The following is a 24,227-nucleotide window of genomic DNA, read 5'->3' as shown; positions in this document are numbered from 1 at the left end:
CAGGGAATCTTTCATTTGGAATATGATAGAGATTTGGGGGGCTGGGGAATATGTGTTTGTGTTTTCAGTCTTCTAAGAAAATGTTTAGGAAAGATAAGACCTGGGCTTCTATTGTTTTAGCCTAAAAAGTAACAATTTGTCAGTCTAAGCAAGTAACTTTATTTTGGTGGCAACTGGCATTATGTGAAAACATTGACTTGATTCCCAGGCATCTTGGACATGTGATACTCACACTCTTTGGCAGCTCCAAACATCTGAATAGGAGCAGTGGAGGGTAGCAATCTGGTTGGAAGTGATAGTTGGAAATTCTGGGAGGTGCATTTGCACAACAGTTTTTACTTAGATTTTACATTAAAGGTCAATTGAAACATCATATTTTTTCTAAAGATGCTCATATTGCATTTGACATATGATTGAGAAAATCTTTGTTCTTTAGATTAAAAAATGTGTACACAAGTGTAACATACATACCCCCACACTCACACGTAATATAGTGGTTTTGAGTGACGGAGAATGCTCTTTGGAGACTGGAGTAAATGTGCTAAAGCAAGGGTCCCCAGCTCCTGGGTTCCTGTTAGGAACTGGGTCACACAGCCGGAGGTGAGCAGTGGGCAACTGGCTGAAGCTTCCTCTGTATCTACAGCCACTCTGCATTGCTCACATTACCTCCTGAGCCCTGCCCCCTGTCAGACCAGTGGTGGCATGATGAATGCAGTGTGCTTGAATCATCCTAAACCACCCCCTCACCATCCTCAGAAAAAACTGTCTTCCACAAAGCCAGTCCCCGGTGCCAAAAAGGTTGGGGACCGCTGTGCTAAAAAATGCCACATTACCTGTCACCCCAGGCTTGGCAGCCATTCACAACTCTTGGCTTCACCAGCAGATACTAGTGAGCTCGCAGAAAAAGAAAAGAACATGGGAGCCCTTAAATCATATAGATATATGATCTCAGCTAATAATTTAGCTAATATGTAGATTTTTCTCTATGGCAGGATTGACCTCTATTCTCTCTTTGGTTTTCATGTATATAAACACCAAGGTGATTAAGACGCATTCAAACCTGTCTTTCTGACATTGGTCAGTCACAGACCAAAGCCACGGGAGTACAATAAATAGTGATAGGATCTATATTTTTGGTCACTTTATGGTCTGGAACAGCTTTGCCACCAACTATACCCCAACTTTCAGCTCCTGTTCACGTGAGGCACGAGGGCAGAAGGAACTGCTGTTGTGACTTGCCTTTCTTGCAGTTCCCAAATTTCAGTTTCAACCCCAAATGCATTCTAGAACATGACAGTTATTTGAGTCTTCTCTTTTCCTAGAATCTGAAGTAGGCAAGACTCTTAGACTGCAGAAGTTCAGGGATGGTCAGCACCTAAACAATGATGTGCCAGATGCAAAATCTGAAGGTCAGAGGATTAAAGCGATTTGTTCATTCACACAGCCATGGGGTAGATCATTATAACATCAACAAAATCCCGGTCACTTGGTCCAAAAGACCCAGTGCTGTTTTCTAAGGTAAGGACTGAAAGTACATGTGCACTGAGCCTCAGGCCAGCCGTGGGGCTCTGTGAAGTTGAACTCTATCTTCTAAAACTGATGGAGTCAAGGTCATCGGAAAATTCATTTATAGTTCAAAAGAACAATATCCCAACACACCATCCCACTAAAACTATAGCTTCAGGCTGGCTAGGGGGTTTTCTGATATAATAACCCTACAGATAACAAAGATTGAACACATGAGCATCAAAGGGTTTTTTCCCCCTACAATTAAAAACTTTTTGCTCTTGAACAAACCCCATCATTTTTAATGGGGCTTGGTTTTTCATTTTTGTATTGAAGTGATCTGACCTTACAGATGTAAGGTTATACTACCCAGAAAAGTTTGTGAGTTTGTTGGACTAAAGTATACATACCTTCAAACAGTCACAGAAAACACAAACCATGGGGGGAAATGGACATGTACATACAGAGATCAGTCACGTCCATGCAGATGATGAAAAAGTAAAACTTACTTTTTAGTATAACAAAAGACTAACTTTGTCTTGCTTCTCTACAGAAGCAAGAGTGAACACTGAATGTAAACGCTAAAGCCTGATTAGGCAGCACCACAGGGACGGGTGCTGAGAACCCAGGTATCTTGCAATCTTTATAACACACGCTATTCTTCTTCAGCTTCAAGGAGTAGACTGAAATAACATTAATAGAGTGCTGGATAATTTTATTGTGGTGAAGGTAAACTGGTAAGAAGTATATAAGGCTAATACATATAAATGTAAATATAAATATATACAGAAATAGAGGAAGAAAAAGGAAGAGAGAAAAAGAGGTGAGGGAAGAAGAAAGGAAGGGAGGAAAGGAGAATGCATGGGCTAGCAGAGAGAACATGAACCCTAAGGCATCTGAATTCCAGCTCCATAGCTCACCCATCAGCTATGATCTTTGGTCAGGCTACTTTTAGTTTCCTTGGGCCTCAGTTTCCTGTTGGTACTAGTGATAAAGAGCCCGCCTTCCAATGCAGGAGATGTAAGAGACTCAGGTTCAATCCCTGGGTTAGGAAGATGCCCTAGAGGAGGGCATGGCAACCCACTCCAGTATTCTTGCCTGGAGAATCCCATGGACAGAGGATCCTGGAGGACTACAGGCCATGGGGTTGCAAAGAGTTGGACATGACTGAAGTGACTTAGCATGCACAAGCCTCGGTTTCTTAATCTGCAAAATTATGATGATTAAAGAACTTACCTGCTAAGAGGATTAAAAGACAAAAAAATATGGAACATATTATAATATCTAGCAAAGAGAACAAGCTAAGTGTTATGTATCTTTCCTCTGCTGAGATGCAGGCAACACAGTTAACTACCCTCTCTCTTCTGGATGCTTCTTCAGTGCATGTGTGTGCATGCTAAATCACTTCAGTCATGTCTGACTCTGCAACTCTATGAACTGTAGTCCACCAGGCTCCTCTGCCCATAGGATTCTCCAGGCAAGAATACGGGAGTGGGCTGCCATGTACTCCTCCAAGGGATCTTCCAGACCCAGGGATCGAACCCAAGTCTCTTATGTCTCCTGCTTTGGCAGGCAGGTTCTTTACCAGTAGCACCCAGAAGTACACTTAATTTACCTATTTGGTGAGTTATAGATGTAGGTCAGGGTGGGGTAAGTTTTTATCCAGATAACAGCAAATTTTTGTGGGAATAAATAGTCCTTCTTACATCTAAAAAAGAACTGATTTCTGGACTTCCCTGGTAGTTCAGTGGTTAAGAACACACCATCCGACACAGGGGAAGCAGGTTTGCTCCCTGCTTGAGGAACTAAGATCCCAGACATGCTGCTTGTGTGCTGAGTCACTTAGTCGTGTCCAACTCTTTGTGACCCCCTACCCCATGGACTCTAGCCAGCTTGGCCTCCCTGTCCGTGGGATTTCCCAAGCAACAATACTGGAGCAGATTGCCATTTTCTTCCCCAAGGAGTCTTTCTGACCCAGGGATCGAACTCATGTCTCCTGCATCGATGGGCAGATTCTTTACCACTAAGCCACCAGGGAAGACCCACTACGCCAAAGTACAAAATAAAAAGTCTAAAAAAAATAGTGGTACATATATACAACGGAATATTACCAAGCCATAAAAAGGAACACATCTGAATCAGTTCTAATGAAGTGGATGAACCTAGAACCTATTATACAGAGTGAAGTAAGTCAGAAAGAGAAAGATAAATATCATATTCTAATGCATATATATGGAATCTAGAAAAATGGTACTGAAGTATTTATTTACAGGGCAGCAATGGAGAAACAGACATAGAGAATAGATTTATGGACATGGGGAGAGGGGATGTGAGGGTGAGATGTATGAGAAGAGTAACATGAAAACTTACATTACCATATGTAAAATAGATAGCCAACTTGATTTGCTATATAGCTCAGGAAACTCAAATAGGGGTTCTGCATCAACCTAGAGGTGTGGGATGGGGAGGGAGATGGGAGGGAGTTCCAAAAGGGAGGAGATAGATGTATACCTATGGCTGATTAATGTTGAGATTTGACTGAAAACAACAAAATTCTGTAAAGCAATTATCTCTCAATAAAAAAATTAATTAATTTAAAAAAAGTAATGGCTACTTCATATGGTTGCCAAAAGCATTTTAAACAAGGTAATAAGTAATAAAGAGCTTATAAAGAACCCTGGCTCTATATTCAAATAATTACTAATAGCCTAAAGTAAATCCTTGAACTTCTCTGAATATTTTATTGTATGTTATAGGAAGAATTATAAAATATGGCAGAGTTTAGAAACTTCCCTGGTGGCTCAGATGGTAAAGAATCTGCCTGCAATGCCAGAGACCTAGATGATGACCTAGGTTTGATCCTGGATTGGGAAGATCCCTTGGAGAAGGAAATGGCAACCCACTCCAGTATTCTTGCCTGGAGAATTTTATGGACAGAGGAGCCTAGTGGGCTACAGTTTATAGGGTCGCAAAAAGTTGGACACAGCTGAGTGACTAACACTAAGGAACTAGAGGATTTGGGGAAGAGTGGCAGTCAAATCTATACTTAAGGGACAGAAAGAAAACTTGCAAGTTTAACATGTGCTTGACCTGAACAAAATAGTTCTTTGTAAAATATTATGATTTACACATTCGTTATGACAATTACTTGAGAAATTTCAATAATTCACTTCCAGTTCAAGTAGGTTAACTGAATTGGGGAGGAAACATTGAGGAAAAGATGAGAATGTTCAGCTTTTACTTTTTAAACTGGAGATCCAGTTCCATCCATGTTGTTTTTAATGCAGTTTTTCTAGATTGTCTTTTTCGAGCATGATTTGAATCAAGACCCTGGAAAGGACAAAACTCTCTCATGTTTATTTCAACTCAAGACATACGTGTAGTGTTTACAGGATCACAGCTAACAAACAGCTACAGCTAGAGCTAATCAGGAAACAATCTCAGAATGAAGGCTCTTTTTTAAAAATTCCAAGTGATTTCACCACTGGAGCAGGTCAAGATGGAGCCACCCCAGACTCTGTCTCTTATCCTAACATCCATTATGTCAGCCCCAAAGCCAACCACTTCCTCCCACCTCTAATGCCTCTATTCTGGCCATAGTATTAATCCATTGCTGGAACACTGGAACATCCTTCCATCTATTCTCATCTTCTCCTTTTATCACTCTACTGTCTATTTTCCATAAAGCCATAGAACGGCTCTTTCAATATAGAAATTGGATCACACTGTACCTAACATTCAAATATCTGAGTAGAATACAAAATCTTTGCACCCAGCCCTCAATTTTATCTCTGGAATTTTTCATCTCATGCTCGACTACAGTCACACTGGTCTCTCTGTTCTTTATCAAACATGCCAAGCACATTGCTGCCTTGAGGGTCTTTGCCCTTTCTGTTGCACAATTTGGAATGTTCTTCACTTCCTTTAAATCCATGCCTAATAGTCATCTTCTTCAGAGACATGTTAAACATCATTCTCCAACCCCCTACCCTGCTTCACTTTGCTCTACAGCAGAGTTCCACCATTACATTTTATACATTTATCTCACTCTGTCTTTTCCAACACAATATAGGCCCCATGAGAGCAGGAAACGTATCAGCTTGGTTCACTGTTTATTGCCAGCAACTGTCAGCACATGGTAACCACCTAGTAAACACTTGTGGCTAAATGAATCTTCTGTGCAAGCAGAGGGATTGGTGGAGAAAAGCAACTTACTCAAGACTGAAATTAAGGCAGTCTGTGCTTCACTGAAGTGACTTAGCAGCAGCAGCATCACTGCTTCACTGATGATCCCATTCCTCATTCTGAATATGAAGCTTTGTGCCTTACTTTCAAACCTTGCATTTTCTAACGGACGCAGCTTCCTACCCTGCATGGGGAGCCTCTACCAAAAGTAACAAAGTCAACATGATGAAGCAGAGAATCAAGATTGCCTTGTGTAGCTCATCACTGCTATGGCCTCAGTGACATGCTTCAATTTGTCAGAGAGAACCAACTCCCTCTCTCGCATCCTCTGTAACCAAGAATAAGGACAACTGCGTGCTTGTAAGGCAAATGCAGGGGAGAAATAACAGGCATTAACTCAAGAGTTAGTTCAGCTTCTCACAGTCTCCAAAAGCAAAGCCTTTCTACTCTATAGAAATGGGAGTTCTTCATATAAGCTCTAGGATTCACAATTCCTCCTTGCTGAGTACACTGGGGAGGTAAATAAGCCCAATGACTGTTTATTGATCCAAGAAATACCTATTCAGGGTCCTGCAGCCGTGCTGGTAATATCCTAGGCCTCACTTATTTCATTCATTCTTCAGGCAGCATCTGTTTATTAAGTACCTCCTCTATGCTAGGCACTCAGCTACCTGTTAAGTAGTTAGGAATCAATTAGACATGGTCCTTTTCCTGAAGAAATTGCTAATTTAGCAAGAGAAAGAGCAGATAGGCTAACAGATGGATGTGTGCAAATCAAAAGTAAGTAGGGTTCTCATCACAAGGAAAAAAATGGTTTTCTGTTTCTTTAGTTGTGTATCTATATGAGATGATGGATGTTCACTTAGCTTTTTCTGGCAATCACTTCAGGAAGTATATCAAATCATCATTCTGTATACCTTAAGTTTATACAGAGCTGTGTATCAAATATACACAGCTATACACATATATATGTGTGTGTACACACAAATATACACAGGAGGTGCTGGGTTGGGAAGATCCTCTGGAGGAAGGCATGGCAACCCACTCCAGTATTCTTGCCTGGGAAATCCCGTAGGCAGAGGAGCAGTACATGGGATTGCAAAAGAGTCAGACATGACTTAGAGAATAAACAACACAGCTACACATCAAATGTATCTGGATAAAACAAGAAGAAAAATAAAGGAAAACATGTACACAGTGATGTGTGTAAATTATATCTCAGTAAAACTTGGGGAAAAGATTTTTAGAAAATCTCTGAGACCACGAATATTTGGTTTTTGTTTTGTTTTGTTTTTTAAAAAAGGAAATAGGGTTCCATGAGGGTGAAAAACATGAGGAACTGATCCCACTAAGGGACATGATGTTTGTGCTAAAAGCTGAGCAATCAGAAATGACAGGAAGGGGTAGAGCAGAGAGACTGTCAGGAAAGGGTCAATATAAGTAAGCACAGGCCCAGGTGGAGGCGGCATATCACTTTCAACAAACAGAAAGGAGCCTGTGTGTCTGATGCCTGCCATGTAGGAAGTGGGAGAGGACAGAAAGATGAGCCTGGAGGCTGTGGAGATGGCCAGATTCTGCAGATCTTGCAGGCTTCCTTAAAACCTTGATCTTCAACCTGAGAACAAGAGGAAATCGCTGAATGCCTCAGGCAGGGCAGTTGCACAGTCTGATTTGCATTTTCAGAATTTCACTCTGGCTGCTGCATGCAGAAAGACCAGGCATATGAGAGAGGCCTGTTGGGAGGACCCTGCATTTCCCCAGACTAGAGGGTATGCAGTTTGCACTGGGGCTTTTATGGTAAAGATGGGGGAGTAGAAAGAAGAGCAGGCAGATACACTGAAAGCAAAGCCATGGAAGAAATGTTCCTGTCTGGAGGCTCTGAAACAGCTGTATTGATTTTACATGTTATTTTCCAGATTCAGTTTTATTTATTTATTCATTTATTTATTGCTGCAATGCATATTTTGCCCCACTTTACATTCACTTCACCCCCGCCCAGACCATGTTACTTTGGTACTGAGTTGCCATAAGTTGCACTGCATTTCTCCAGAAAGCCTAGGAATGAGATAGAGCAGGTGTGCTTGGATCAGATCAGCACTCCTTCAGAGTCAGCCCTGCCCTGAAGCCCTGAGCTCACCCTCAGAAGAAAGGAATTAGCTGGATTCTGGAGATGGGGGGAAATGACTACTGGTGGTATTTCCTATAGTGGCTGATTGTATAGTTCATGAAGCATCATTGCTGATCTGTTAAACTCTCTCAAATCAAGAAATACTCTGGTATAAATTCACCTATGTTTTTATTAAACGTGACAAACACTATAGGGAAAAAAAGCATAAAAATTTCACTTGTTAAGGCAATTATGAATATTCAAATTATTCTTGTCTATTCATACTTTATTAATATCTTATTTTCACTTAAACTGTCTTTGTTAAAGATTGTCTAAAAACTGACATTGTATAAAAGGTTGTGATACCTTCTGTTCACCTCATCACATTCATCTCTGAATAGAAAATACCAAACTGGGAGAAAAAGATACAGAATTATAAGGGAAAAAAAACACATAAAAATAGGTGAAAACTGAATATAAAACAATGAAACCATAAGCAAAGGTGAAAGTGAAAGTCACTCAGTCATGTTTGACTCTTTGCAACCCCATGGACTGTACAGCCCATGGGATTCTCTAGGCCAGAATACTGGAGTGGATAGCCTTTTCCTTCTTCAGAGATTGAACCCAGGTCTCCTGTAAAGGTAGGAGGAGTGAAATTGTGTTTAGGATCAAATTCCATACCCACCAGAGATGCTCAGAGAGCTCAAAAAAAAAAAAAAAAAACAAAAAAACCTTGTGTGTGCCAGTACCCAGCGATCCCACAAGAGACTGGGCCAGACCTGCTTTTGAGTGTTTCAGTGTCTCCTGCAGAGGCACAGGTCAGCTGTGGCTTGCCATGGGGACAGGTCCTCTGGCTGCAGCAGACCTGGGAGGTGCATCATGTGAGCCCCACCCAGAACCACCGAGCAGACAACCCACAGACTGGAGAACAATTATACCAAAGAAGTTCTTGCATTGTTGTGAAAGTTCTAGGGCCCACAACATTTCCCAACCTGGGCATCCAGCAAAGGGAGTGAGAACCCCCAGGGACTTTGACCTTGAAGGCCAGTGGGATTTTATCACAGAACTTCCACAGGACTGGGGAAACAGGCTCTTGGAGGGCACAAACAAAACCTTCTGCGCATCACCTAGAAGAAAGGACCGGTGACCCCAACAGAGACTGAGCCAGACTTGCCTGAGAGTGTCCAGGAGTCTCCGGCAGAGGCCCAGGTCGACAATGGGCTGCCATGGGGTCAGGGGCACTGAATACAACAGTCCTGGTTTGGCCTTAGGCCAAACTACAGGGAGGGAACACAGCCCCACCCATCAACAGAAAATTGGATTAAAGATTTACTGAGCATGGCCCCGCCCATCAGAACAAGACCCAGATTCCCCCAGTCCCTCCCATCAGGAAGCTTCCACAAGCCTCTTTTCCATCAGAGGGCAGACAGAATGGAAACCGCAATTACAGAAAACTAACCAATCTGATCACTTGAATCACAGCCTTGTCTAACTCAGTGAATCTATGAGCCATGCTGTGTAGGGCCAACCAAAATGGACGGATCATGGTGGAGACTTCTGATAAAACATGGTCCACTGGAGAAGGGAATGTGGTTTACATCAGTATTCTTGCCTTGAGAACCCTATGAACAGTTTGAAAAGGCAAAAATACACTGAAAGATGATCTCTCCAAGTCAATAGGTGCTCAATATGCTACTGGAGAAGAGTGGAGAAACAGCTCCAGAAAGACTAAAGAGGCTGAATCAAAGTGAAAAAAACACCCAGTTGTGGATGTGACTGGTGATGGAAGTAAAGTCTGATGTTATAAAGAACAATACTGCATAGGAACCTGGAATGTTTGTCCATGAATCAAGGCAAATTGGAAGTGATCAAACAGATAAAAAGAGTGAGCATTGACATTTTAGCAATCAGTGAATTAAAATGGACCAGAAAGGGCAAATTTAATTCAGATGACCATTATTTCTACTACTGTGGGTAAGAATCCCTTAGAAGAAATGGAGTAGCGCTCATAGACAACAAAAGAGTCTGAAATGCAGTACTTGGGTGCAATCTCAAAAATGACAGAATGATCTCTGTTCATTTTCAAGGCAAAAAATTCAATATCACAGTAATCCAAATCTATGCCCCAACTACTAATGCCAAAGAAGCTGCAGTTAAATGGTTCTATGAAGACTTACAAGACCTTCTAGCACTAAGGACAAAATAAGATGTCCTTTTCATCATAGGGGAATGGAATGCAAAAGTAGGGCATCAAGAGATACCCAGAGTAACAGGCAAGTTTGGTCTTGGAGTACAAAATAAAGCAGGGCAAAGGCTAATAGAGTTTTGTCAGGAGAACACACTGGTCATAGCAATCACCCTCCTCCAACAACACAAGAGATGACACTACACATGGACCTCACCAGATGATCAATCCTGAAATCACTGATTATATTATTTGCAACCAGAAATGGAGACACTCTATACAGTCAGCAAAAACAAGACTAGGAGTTGACTGGGGCTCAGATGAACTCCTTATTGCAAAATTCAGACTTAAATTGAGGAAAGTAGGGAACACCCTAAACCATTCAGATATGACATAAATCAAATTCCTTATGATTATACAGTGGAAGTTAAATGAATTCAAGAGATTAGATCTGATAGAGTGCCTGAATAACTGTGGAAGAAGGTTCATAACATGGAACAGGAGGCAGTAATTAAAACCATCCCCAAGAAGAAGAAATACAAAAAGGCAAAATGCTTGTCTGAGGAGGCCTTACAAATAGCTGAAAAAAGAAGAGAAGCAAAAAGCAAAGGAGAAAAGGAAAGATATATCCATCTGAATGCAGAGTTCCAAAGAATAGCAAGGAGAGATAAGAAAGTCTTCCTAAGTGAACAGTGCAAAGAAACAGAGGGAAACAATAGAATGGGAAAGACTAGAGATCTCTTCAAGAAAAGTACAGATACCAAAGGGAACATTTCATGCAAAGATGGGCACAATAAAGGACAGAAATGGTATGGACCTAACAGAAGCAGAAGATATTAAGAAGAGGTGGCAAGAATACACAGAAGAACTATGCAAAAAAGATCTTCATGACCCAGATAATCACGATGGTGTGATCATTCACCTAGAGCCAGACATCCTGGAATGCAAAGTCAAGTGGGCCTTAGGAAGCATCACTATGAACAAAGCTAGTAGACGTGATGGAATTCTGAGCTATTTGAAATCCTAAGAGATGATGCTATGAAAGTGCTGCACTCAATATGCCAGCAAATTTGGAAAACTCAGTAGTGGCCACAGGACTGGAAAAGGTCAGTTTTTATTCCAACTCCAAAAGAAAGGCAATGCCAAAGAAAGTTCAAACTGCCACACAATTGCACTCATCTCACACGCTAGCAAAGTAGTGCTCAAAATTCTTTAAGCTAGGCTTCAATGGTACGTGAACTGAGAACTTCCAGATGTTCAAGCTGGTTTTACAAAAGGCAGGGGAACCAGAGATCAAATTTACAACAACTGTTGGATCATAGAAAAAGCAAGAAAAGTCCAGAAGAACATCTACTTCTGTTTCATTGACTACCCTAAAGCCTTTGACTGTGTGGATCAGAATAAATTGGGGAAAATTCTTAAAGAGATGGGAATACCAGACCACTTTACCTGCCTCCTGAGAAATCTGTATGCAGGTCGAGAAGCAACAGTTAGAACTGATGTACAACAGACTGGTTCCAAATTGGGAAAGGAGTACATCAAGGCTGTATATTGTCACCCTGTTTCTTTAACCTATATGCAGACTACATCATAAGAAATGCCAGGCTGGATGAAGCATAAGCTGGAATCAAGATTGCCAGGAGAAATATCAATAATCTCAGATATGCAGATGACACCACTATTATTGCAGAAAGTGAAGAGGAACAAAAGAGCCTCTTGATGAAAGTGAAAGAGGAGAGTGAAAAAGTTGGCTTAAAACTCAACATTCAGAAAACTAAGATCATGGCATCTGGTCCCATCCCTTCATGGGAAATAGATGGGGAAACAATGGAAACAGTGACAGACTTTATTTTCTTGAGCTCCAAAATCACTGCAGATAGTAATTGCAGCCATGAAATTAAAAGACACTTGCTCCTTAGAAGAAAAACTATGACAAACCTAGACAGCATGTTAAAAAGCAGAGACATTACTTTGTCAACAAAGGTCCATCTAGTCAAAGCTGTGGTTTTTCCAGTAGTCATGTATGGCTGTGAGAGTTGGACCATAAAGAAAGCTGAGTGCCAAAGAATTGATGTTTTTGAATTGTGGTGTTGGAGAAGGCTCTTGAGAGTCCCTTGGATTGCAAGGAGATCCAATCAGTCCATCCTAAAGGATATCAGTACCGAGTGTTCATTGGAAGGACTGATGCAGAAGCTGAAACTCCAATACTTTGGCCACCTGATGCAAAGACCTGACTCATTTGAAAAGACCCTGATGCTGGGAAAGATTGAACGCAGGAGGAGAAGGGGACGACAGAGGATGAGATGGTTGGATGGCATTACCCACTCAATGGACATGAGTTTTAGCAAGCTCCAGGAGTTGGTGATGGACAAGGAAGCTGGTGTGCTGCTGTCCATGAGGTTGCAAAGAGTCAGACACGACTGACTGACTGCACTGAACTGAACTGATAGTCAAATATTGATTATTCATTCATTCTTCCTTCAAAATTATCTGATATATAATTCCTATGTGATTTACATTAATGGGGCTTCCCAGGTGACACCATTGGTAAAGAATATACCGGCCAGTGCAGGAGATGTAGGAGATGCAGGTTCAATTCCTGATTCAGGAAACTCCTTTGGAGGAGGAAATGGCAACCCATGCCAATATTGAATAGAGGAGGGTGTAGTAACCCACTCCAGTATTCTTGCCTGGAGAATCCCCATGGGCAGAGGAGCCCGGTGGACTACAGTCCCTGGGGTCACAAGGAGTTGGACGCGACTGAGGGACTAAGCACAGCACATTCCATTGAATAAAAAAATCTCTGAGTAAAAATATTAACAACAAAAATCATCTCACAAATGTATCCCAACCAGTTCTCTCAGGAATTTCCACTTCCAGCCATGAAAAAGAACCTAGTAAGAGACTCATCTCACTTTCCTGCTGAGAACAACTAGAAATGCAGAAATAAAAGAATTTGCTTCAAAGCATGAGACATCAGCCAAAGGAGTCAAAATTTAGACTAGATCAAAAAGAGATGCTCATTGAAGGGGGCCCAGCTTTCTGCATTTCACTTTTCCTCTCAGGGATTTGCTAATTCTTATTGTGGAAGAAGAAACAGATACAAATAGACGGTTGCTGCTGAGAGGAAAATGATTCTTTAAGAGTTTTCAGCAACCTCATAGGGTTGGGGAGGCAAAAACTGGACAGGACGGCCGAGGAAGCAGAGGCTTGGAACAAAAGGCCCATAACAAAGGGACATTCAAAAATAAGCATTATTTATTTTTTTAAATGCTTTCTCCCACCATTTTTGTCTATTAAGTTACAAATAACAAGAGCCAAGTAGTCCCTAAAGGCATACAAAAACAAATCAAAGTCTACACCCATCATGATGATGAGAAAACAAAAACTGGAGTAAATGCTTCATAGATGAGGTGGGATACTAAGTACTTCATTTGATTCTCTCTTGGCATCTGGAATGACCATTCCATAGAACTAGGATAAAAGAAAGGTAGACTATACCTTAGAAAGTCATAAACTAGCCTCAAATCAGAGAAGTTTCAAGTCTTCGAATGGACTGAGGTGGTTTGCCTCTCTGCTGCCTGTCAGAGGACAGGATGAATTCTCTTTGGAGAGAAAAATCATCCAGATTGCTATGGTCTGAATGTTTGTGTCCTCCCAAGATTCATCACTTTCAAATCCTCATACCACATGTGATGGCTAGGAAGTGAGGTCTTGAGAGTTTCATAGGTTATGAAATTCATAAATGGGATTACTATTCTTATAAAAAGGAACCCCACAGTCATCCCTCTCCCCTTCCACCATGTGAGAACACAGTGAGAAGCTATGAACAAAGAAGATGGCCTTCACAGAATACACCTATTCAGGAAACTTTGTCTTGGACTTCTCAGCCTCGAGAACTGTGAGAAATAAATTTCTGTTGTTTATAGGCCACTGAATGTGTAGTACTTTGTTATAGCAGCCTGGATAGACTAAGACACAGATTCTCTACATTTTTTCATAAGAATGTCTATCATTCAATCAAAAATTAACCAGCATACCAGAAATAAAGAATCTTCAAGATAAAATCAAATAGCAAACAGTCACCATACTAAAGTCTCCATTTTGAAAGCCTCATAGGGCTACATGACCATTTAGTTAAACAAGTACAAATTCAATTAAATGAAACATGGCATATTCCAGTCATCAGGCAAATACAAGAGATTAATTATAATTAAGAGTCTTAATTCTATTTTGAATGTTTGGCTGCTGACAATGTTTAAGCCTCACTCTTCCCCCTTTCCCTCATGCTACAAACTGGGCAAACTGATAGGAAAGCCCACCGTTTTTCCTATGCTAAAAGAGAGTCTGAAGAAACATTTAAACTCCAGCCCCAACATGGAGATCTTGACTCCAGACCCCAAAGCCTGATAAAAACCAAAAGCACTTGTTGTCTCTGTTGAAGCCACTGTGGACTGGCTTGGACCACTCTATAGGGCAACCACAAAACAGAAACAAAATTGATTCAAATACTGGAGTTTTATGACTTGGATTTTTAAAACAATTCTGATTAATATATTTTAAAGGAGATGACCTGATAATGAATTATATCAGAAAAACTGGAAATTCTTAAATAAAAATGGAACTCAATAGATCAATTTCAAGCATATTGGACACAGATGGAGACAGGATAAGTGAGCTAAAAATTAGGTCAGCAGAAAATAACCAGAGACATGCATAGTTTAGGAAGAAATTTATAGTCTCAAACACATATATTACTAAAATAAAAGGCTAAAAATCAATGATAGGATTATTCATTTCAAAAAGAATAGAAAAAAACAATAAGTTATAACAGAAGAAAGCAGAAAAAAGAAATACAAAGATAAGAGCATTCTTGTATAAGAGAAATACAAAGATAAGAAATACAAAGATAAGTCTTAAATAAAACTTAAAAATTCTACAAAACTGAAAGCTATGTTTTAGAAAAAATTATTAAATTGGTCAACCTCTTACAAAACTAATCAATAAAAAAGAAAGAAGACACAATTAGGCACATGAGGGATGAATGGGAAAAAAAAAAAGAAAGAGTAGTGCACATTCTAATACATGTTTTAAAAATGGTAGAAGACATGGGCAATTTTATGCCAAAAACTTAGAAAATTAAATGAAAATAACAAATTCTTAGAATACAACTTACCAAAGCTGACCCAAAAGAAGCTGAAAATTTAAACAGTCTTATGCTTTAAAAATTGAATCTCCAATTTTTTAACTCTTCCTCAAATAAATACCCAGGCTCAGATTGCTATATCAGTGAATTTCTCCAAACATTTAAAAAATATATAATGCCATTCTCACACATTCACTTCCAGAAAACAAAAAGAAAAAATAACTTCTAACTTATTTTCTGAGGGAAAGCATATTTTTGATCCCTCTGAAGGAGAATAAAGAAGACAAAAATTATGCAATATTCTCAGAAATATGACATAATTCTATACATATTCATAAATTTTAAAAATCTTAAAAAAGGAGTAACAGAAGACAAATAAGTTAATCTAACAAAAGTATCCACAGAAATCTAGAGTTAATGATATAATAAATGGTAAAATATTAAAATTTCCTCACTGAGATCTAAAGGTAACAAAAATATCTATTATCATACTTCTAAGTTGAAGATTTTTTTAGTGCAATAATACAAGGAAAAAAGAAAACATGGGATTGGAAAAGAAGAAATACAACTGTCATAATTTGCAGATAACATGATTATATACATAAGAAATCCTACAGGATACAGTCAAAACTTGGCATTAGGAAGTGAATTTAACAAGGTAATAGATATGAAAATCAATATAACAACCAAATTTTTCATATTACAGACACAGAAACTAAGGCCCAGAAAAGTACCCAGGTCTATATAGACACTTCAAATTGGAAGAAGTGTGACTCTAAGCCCAGTGCTCAAGTTTTCTTACATGTCTGCATCAGCAGTGATGCACTTGTTTGAAGCACATAAGATGCAGAAATGTTTTCAAGTCCAGCTCATGTCTAATCAAACAGAGGCCAATGTACACCCTTGTCCTGGCACCTCCTGGGCATCCGGACATTCCAAAATGCTGCTGGCTGCAGGGACCACACAGGTAGAAGGAAAGGAACAACTATGGGAGCAAGTTAGCAACAGTCCGAAACGTGGGGTCTGAACGACCTGGATCTTCTGCTGCTGGCACAAGCTGTGAATCAAGAATCACCCAGAGTGACTGGATTCCCCTACAGTGAAATATACAGATGGGATGCAGGGAAATGATGGCTGTGTCCAGGGTCAATAAGATAGGAAAAAAGAGTAGGGAGCTACTTGGCCCTGGCCTCATACTTACCCAGGGCATCAAATTTGAACTTCAAACACGATCTGCAAATGAGGCTGTACACAGAATTACAGAAGGACACTGGCATAACTGAAAGTAGGAGATGTTTATCATATGACTCTAATCTCATGTCCCTGTCTTTATTGATAATAGCTACAGCACATCATTAATTAATGTTCTCTATAAATTCTGCAACTATCATGTAAATACTAGAATTATATATATTGGGATGATGTATGCTAATATTATGATTTATTGCATATTAATATTTTTAACTTCTGTAGCACTCATTTCACTTTCTTCCTTTCCTCTTCTTCCTCCCCTTGTCACTCCAACTGCCCCTTCTTTAGCTGTTCTTTCTTTAAAGTTGAAAGTGGCAGAACTTCCAAGGCCAACCTTGGAAAGACTTTGGATTCCACAACGGCTAACTTGGAATTGCAGCCAAATCTTGGAATCTGTAGGTGGAATGTGAGGGGTGATAGGGTATTTGCCCCATATTTGGGGACAGAGCCAGAAAGATTGCCATAATATTATAAGCATGACTCTATTTTCAGCTTCTTTAGTCTAATGTCACCCCAAGACACTGGGGCTACAGTAGGAAGTTCAAGGGTTTCAGTCAAACAGTACAATTTTGCATTTATAAAGCAACTTCTACAGATGTCTCTAACACAGAGAATATACCTAGGACCTGAACTTACACTCCTACTACTGCCCCAAGAGTCTTTACCAGGATTCCAAACATCTCTTTTAGGGACGGGAGACTAATTTTTACAATGTTCATAATGTGGCCAGCTAATTCGGGTTTAGGTGGGTGAGTAGAGATGGGATAAAAAAGGGAACTGTGTCTAAATCTCCATTTGGAAGTTTTAATTCTACTTTTTCAAACCAAAGCTGGTCTTCAGCACTTGGACTGTCCCTTCTATTGCTCCTGTTTCAGCCTCTGCTTACTGTTGAGGAAAATTAGCAGATACTTTTCAGAATCTGTTTAGAATTGTGTCATAGTGAGAGGAGAGGTTACTGAAAACTTGTGTCTTTTACGAAGGATGGAGTCACCAGAAGGTAAAAGAAAGATCCAGGAAAATCACAGGAGCCTGGTTTGTTGAAATTCCAAGACCCATTTATAGAGATTAAACCTACTGATACAAATTCTAGTCTCAAGCCTCTCTTAACTTACCTCCACCAGCTTGTTGGCGTGCTCACGGAAAACCTGGGCATATTCCTTCACTTCCTTCTCATTCCCACTTTTCGCAGCCTCAATGAGAACTAGCAAAGGAACGTTGGTTTCCAAGAAAGAATCTGATATGTGATCCATCACTGCTTTCCGAAGCTACAGTAAAAAAAAAAAAATGAAAACAAAGAATTAAGGGACAGAATTACTGTCTGTTTGACTGTATTACTCTTTAAGTCATACGAATTAAATCACTTCCTAGGAATAGCTTTTCTAAAGACCCAGTTCTCATGGTTCACAGACATAATGCTGCAACTCTCTTTTTAATCTTCCTGGTGCTTATCATATCAAAGGAAGGCAAAGAGATATGACTGATTCTGAATTATCTGTATTATATATCAACTTGGAAGTTACACACATGACTTGTAGCTCAGTACATTATAGGCTGTCCTTATCAAAGTTCTTCTGACATCCTTCATTGACCAAGTGTCTCCCTTCAGGTTTTAAGTCCTGATTCATCTCAAGAACTCGGGCTTTTTAGAAAAAGAAGAAATGTAGGCATCAATCAACAGATAGGGAGAACTTTAGATGATGAACTAGGCCTTGAAGCGACCTGAAAATCTTATCTCTCTGCTGTCTCCAGCCCTTTCAACATCCATTGTTTGTATTTGATGGAGGGAGAAACATGAAACTCCTAACAATCTAAAAAAATGTATCTGCCAGGTGCTGTGATGATACAGTTGGTATGCTCCAGAAAGAACTACTGACAATTATTCTTCAAGGTAATTTAGAATAAACATACCCAAATTTCTAACAATGCATAATTACACATCATTCCCACATTGTTTAAATGGGAAGTAGGACAGCCACATTAAAATGAAATGAAACTGTACTGAACAATTACCTTAGTGCTGCTTTGTTCATAATTGTCAGAATGTATGCAAGGAGAAAACACCCCAAATACAAATAAACAGAAGAGAAGATGATAAACAATGTGTATATTTTCCAAACAAATGTTCCTGTTCAGGGGTATTCAGGCAAATCTTTTGATAGTATGATACATATACACTTATCATTGGTCAGAAGAAGGGAAATGTACAAAGTCCAATTCCTTTTGCACTAATTACCAGAGGGTATCCCTGTGTGTATGTGTAGTTTAGTTTAACTCTGGATTGAGTTGGACATTTTAGCATATAAAACATAACAAGATTTGTGGAAAATTAACATTAATTAGTTACTCATTAGCAAGGTGTGCTAAATTTCTTCCTGGGAATACTACTTTTATTGGTGAGCTCATATATTCTGGGCATATGTGATGTGCCAGACAACTTAGATCAACCAAGGTTTTTTTATGTTATATCACTTAATCCCCATGACAATACTATGAGATAGGGACTATTCTTACACCACCAGTTTTTCAGATGAAGAAAATGAGACTTGGAAAATTTAAATAACCTGCCTGCCCCCATAAGGTGGCAAGGAGCCACCTCTAATAAAGTCTGAAGGGGACAGTACAGAGGACACTTGAAGCTGACCTGGCTTGGCTCTCCTCCAGCACAGAAACCCTCTTGAAGGAGAAGCTATTGAGAGTGTAATCAAAGTTGAACTGTCTGGGGGCAATAGAGACAAAAGAAAGGAACGATCCAGATCTAGATAAAGTGGGGGCAATGGTCAGAACTAGGCTATCTCACCAATCAAGACAATGTTTGCTTTTTTTATCTTAGGAAAATTTTATTTTTGCAAAACATATATATAACATAAAAGTTTTTCACTTTAAGTGTATAATTCAGTGGCATTAATTACATTCACAATGTTGTAAAACCATCACCAACATACAGTTCCAAAATATTTCCATCATCCCAGAGACTCTATAAACATTAGGCAAGAATTCTCCATGCTCCCCTTCTCCCAGCCCTAATAAATCTACTTTCTGTCTCTATGAATTTGTCTATGCTAGATCATTCATACAAGTGAAATCATACAATATCTGTCATCTTGTGTCTAACCTACTGTATTTTTAAATATTACATAAAATAAGAGAAGTGAGAGCTCTGTGAAGCTAGAAGAATTATCTGCTCTTCTAGACTTTTTCCAAGTCTTCAGGAAGATTGAGTTCTCATTTAGTATGAGCAACTTGAAATGATCAAGGTCAAAATTCACATAAAACTATTATAAGAAAAACATATCATCTCTATACAAACTGAAAGCATCCCAGAAAGATATGCCTGTAAAACAAATTAAAATTGTAATCTACTATTTCAAACACATTAAAATGCACTAAAAATGATGCAAGATATGAAAGAACATAAATTAGAAAAAGACGAAATTCAAGGATGAAGTCATGAAACTTAGAAAAGAATTATAAGTAAAAGAAAAATCATTTGAAAAAGACTAAATAGGAATGAATAAACACAGTAGCAAATGCGTCAAAAGAAATAGAAAAGAAGGAAAAAATTTTAAATGCAAAATAAAATCTTCTAAAAGAGATTTTAAAAATTTTGAGAAAAGGTAACAAATACTGAAGATAAGCAAAGAAATTTCAATATATGGTTACCAGAGGTCCCTAAAGAGGAAAATCAAAGCAAGAAAATGAAAAGAATACTAAGAATAGTAATTCATGAATATTTTCCTGAATATGTATAATTTTTAAAGTGCTATTATATAAATATAATTACTTATATAATTATTTATTTAATATAATTATTAAAACATATCATATAGAGATTATATTCTATCTACATTATATTAGACATATATTTGATATAGAAATATATATTATACACATAATATATAAGCAATTTTCTGAAAAAGCATTTCATGTACTTGAGAAAGGAAACCTAATCTATCAACCAAGAAAATTTGATTCTAAAGAAAAAAGGGGTAAGTACTTATGTATTTAGGCAAATAAAGGAAAGAAAATTATTTATATATGATCATTAGACTTTCCAACAGCAAAGTTTTATGCCAGAAGAAAATAAAATACTACATTTAAGACCCTCAAGGAAAGAAAATGTGAGCTAAGAACTGACTTTCAAGGATATAAACCACAGACAAAATTTGATCAACATGCAAGAACTCAGAAAATATCATTTTTATAAGACAGAGAATCTGTTAAAGGATGAACTTTATCTGGAAAAATAACTAGAAAAACATCAACTAATAACTCGAAAAGCATAACATAAGCACTGGCAGTGAGCATTCAATATATTCTTATTTATAAAACTAAGAACATAGGATAGTCAAATGGGAGAGAGTATAGTATAAAATGGATTTATGCTCTGACAATGAAGATATAAAAATGAAAAAGGGAATAAGATCTTTTGTAAAAAGATCTTAACTATTTTATGTGATTTTAATTATAATGGTAGTATGAATATTGTTATTCTAACACTACTATGTTTAAAGGTAGGCTCAGTGGTAAAGAATCTGCCTGCCAGTGCTGGAGCCACAGAAGACGAGGGTTCGATCCATGTGTCAGGAAGATCCCCTGGAGGAGGAAATGGCAACCCACTCCAATATTCCTGGTGGGATAATTCCACAGTCAGAGAAGCCTAGTGGGCTATAGCACATAGGGTCGCAAGGAGTCAGACATGACTGAGTGAGCATGCACACAAAGCAAATAGTTATGAAATTTTATTTCTCATCTCCCGTGTCCTTGCTAACCAGAAGTGTTAGTGTGGAAGAAAGACAATGTAATATAAAAGAGATTTTTTTAAAAAGGGAGATTAAGGAAAAACCCTATTACTCTAAACCTGAAGTAAAAATACCAATATGAACACATGAGATTTTAAAGTAAACACACACATGTACAGTTTCCAGTTCTGTCCAACAATGGCCAGTCCAGTAACAATGAACATTTTTGAAATACAATTTTACCTTAAAACAAACTAAAGCTTCTTGGGGAAATGATTTGATTCCAAGTTCTTTGAGGCTGCTGCTGCTGCTGCTAAGTCACTCTGTCCAACTCTGTGTGACCCCACAGACGGCAGCCCACCAGGCTCCCGTCCCTGGGATTCTCCAGGCAAGAATACTGGAGTGGGCTACCATTTCCTTCTCCAGTGCATGAAAGTGAAAAGTGAAAGTGAAGTCGCTCAGTCATGTCCGACTCTTCGCGACCCCATGTACTGTAGCCTATCAGGCTCCTCCGTCCATGGAATTTTCCAGGCAAGAGTACTGGAGTGGGGTGCCATTGCCTTCTCCGTCTTTGAGGCTAGAAATATATAAATAAGCCTGAAATATCTTATTATGCATACGTGATAATTCACTTCAGTTGTGTCTGACTCTGTGAGATCCTATGGACTGCAGCAGGTCAGGTCCCTTTTGTCCATGGGATTCTTCAGGCAAGAATACTGGAGTGGGTTGCTGTGCCCTCCTGCCCACTGCCCCACTGCCAGGGGATCTTCCTGGCCTAGGGATTGAACTCATATCTCTTACATCTATCCTGCGTTGGCAGGTGAGTACTTTAGCGCCACCTGGGAAGCCTATATTTTATTTTACTAGATCAGTCAGTCAGTTCAGACTGCAGCATGCCAAGCTTCCCTGTCCATCACCAACTCCTGGAGATTGCTCAAAGTCATTCCATTCAGTCGGTGATGCCATCCAACCATCTCATCCTCTGATGTCCCCTTCTCCTCCTGCCTTCAATCTTTGCCAGCATCAGGGTCTTTTCCAATGAGTCAGTTCTTCACATCAGGTGGCCAAAGTATTGGAGCTTCAGCTGCAGCATCAGTCCTTCCAATGAATATTCAGGACTGATTTCCTTTAGGATTGACTGCTTAGATCTCTTGCAGTCCAAGGGACTGTCAAAAGTCCTCTCCAACACCTCAGTGCAAAAGCATCAATTCTTCAGCACTCAGCTTTCTTTACAGTCCAATAGCAGAGTTATTAAAGATCACTGTGTCTGTGTGTGCTCAGTAGTGTCGGACTCTTTGTGACCCCATGGACTGTAGCCCACCAGGCTCCTCTGTCCCAGGCAAGAACATTGGAATGGGTTGTCATTTCCTACTCCAGGGGATCTACCCAGGGATGGAACCCACATCTCTTGTGTCTCCTGCATTGGCAGGCGGATTCTTTACCAGCTGTGCCACCTAGGAAGCCCATCAGAGACTATTGCTGCTGCTACTGCTGCTAAGTCACTTCAGTCGTGTCCGACTCTGCGTGACCCCAGAAACGGCAGCCCACCAGGCTCCCCCGTCCCTGGGATTCTCCAGGCAAGAACACTGGAGTGGGTTGCCATTTCCTTCAGAGACTACTAGGGTCATGTAAAAGTAACTCAGGAGGCTCTCATTTGGCCAAAGGTTAGGCAGTTTAAACTTCTCAAATAATAAAAATTTCAGTGGCTTGAAACCCATAAAATAACTTTAAATGAGTGTATAAGGACTAAAAAACAATAATGATGAACTGGTCACCTTAAGAGGACAACAAGGAACCAATTTCACTTATCTCGGGAAAATCAAGAATATATCTTGCCTTTCCTATGTGAACTGAAATTCTTTGTAATAAGAGAAATATCTGACTCTAAATTTAGTCCACTTAATAAATTGAAAACAAAATGATAGATCACCATTTTGCAACCAATAATGAATTAAAATGTCTTCATTCTAGACAATGAACAACAATGTTTGAAAAATCACCAAAAAAGACAGCTGTTTAAGAATTGTGAATCACTATATTGTACATATGTAAATTATATAATATTGTTTATCAACTATACTTCAATTTTAAAAACAGAGAAAGAATCATGTACTACGTGCCTTCTGATGAAATAGCACAATCCCAACCATAGTGATGTCAAAGGGATCAAACCTAGATATGGTGGAGGCTCTGGATCCCCTTGGTGATTTGCAGAAAGTATAGAAGACAGAACAACATATGGGACATATGGCACCACACATGTGTATTCAGCAAAATGCAAAAACTTACATTACTAACCATCCGGGTTCTCCAACAGATGGAGTATAAGCAAAAGAAAGGGAAGGAAGTGGATGAAATAGATTAACAGACTAAAAGATAAATCCCCAAATGTGGGCAAAACCAAATGATGTCATCTGAAGATGCACATCAGGATAATAAAACCACAAAAACACACATGGAAGTGAGCACTCTAAAGTCAGAATAATGATTACTTTTGGAGGGAGGCAAGAAATACACAAGAGGGCTTCTTGGGAGGCTGGCAAATTTCCATTTCTTGACCTGGGTAGTGGTTACAAGAATGTTTGCATAATAATAATACTTATTATGTGTGGATTCCTACACCCATGCTTTATAGTTTAAAATTTCAAAAAATTAAATATTTCTCATATTCTTTTCCATTTTTATCTGGATAAAATACAGACATGACACCAGGATGAATTGGGAAGCCATGAGTTTAAGATGGTGGACAATCCCCCCTCCCCCCAATCAACCTACACCTTAGCGCATGGAGGAATGCTGCCCAGGGTAACCTCACCCAGGTAACAATACTAGTCCAGTATTGTTACATGATTAAGAATGCAATTCTATCTTGCATCATATATATAACTGTCCAATAACTGGACCTGTTGCCCATTTTGAAGTTTATTAGTTGTAACAACTGGTCTGCTATAACTTAACTAAAACACGTTGAAATGGATCTTTTTTTCCCCTGTCAATTCTGTCTTCTTTCAGGTTCCCTTCCCTTCCCTTGATCCTTCTTACTTAAAAGATGGACCACAGGCCAGTATCACCTATCACCACCATTTCCTGGGAATTTGTTAGAAAAGC

The 24,227-nt window shown here is 39.2% G+C and overlaps 1 protein-coding gene across 5 annotated transcripts in view; it reads right to left on the bottom strand.

Moving 5' to 3' along the window:
- The window catches only part of CTNNA2 (catenin alpha 2), a 1,323,879-nt gene that overhangs the window by 242,897 nt on the left and 1,056,755 nt on the right, over positions 1-24,227 (bottom strand). For all 5 annotated transcript variants that reach the window (XM_043917729.1, XM_043917730.1, XM_043917731.1 and 2 more), the window contains one exon: positions 17,493-17,645. In XM_043917729.1, the coding sequence (XP_043773664.1) occupies positions 17,493-17,645 (153 nt within the window). The remainder of the gene's footprint in view (positions 1-17,492; positions 17,646-24,227) is intronic.

This window comes from Cervus elaphus, chromosome 11 (assembly GCF_910594005.1).
Source record: "Cervus elaphus chromosome 11, mCerEla1.1, whole genome shotgun sequence".
Classification (NCBI taxonomy): domain Eukaryota; kingdom Metazoa; phylum Chordata; class Mammalia; order Artiodactyla; family Cervidae; genus Cervus; species Cervus elaphus.
The sequence above is the reverse complement of the archived record's forward strand: the minus strand, read 5'-3'. Positions and strand labels throughout refer to the sequence as shown.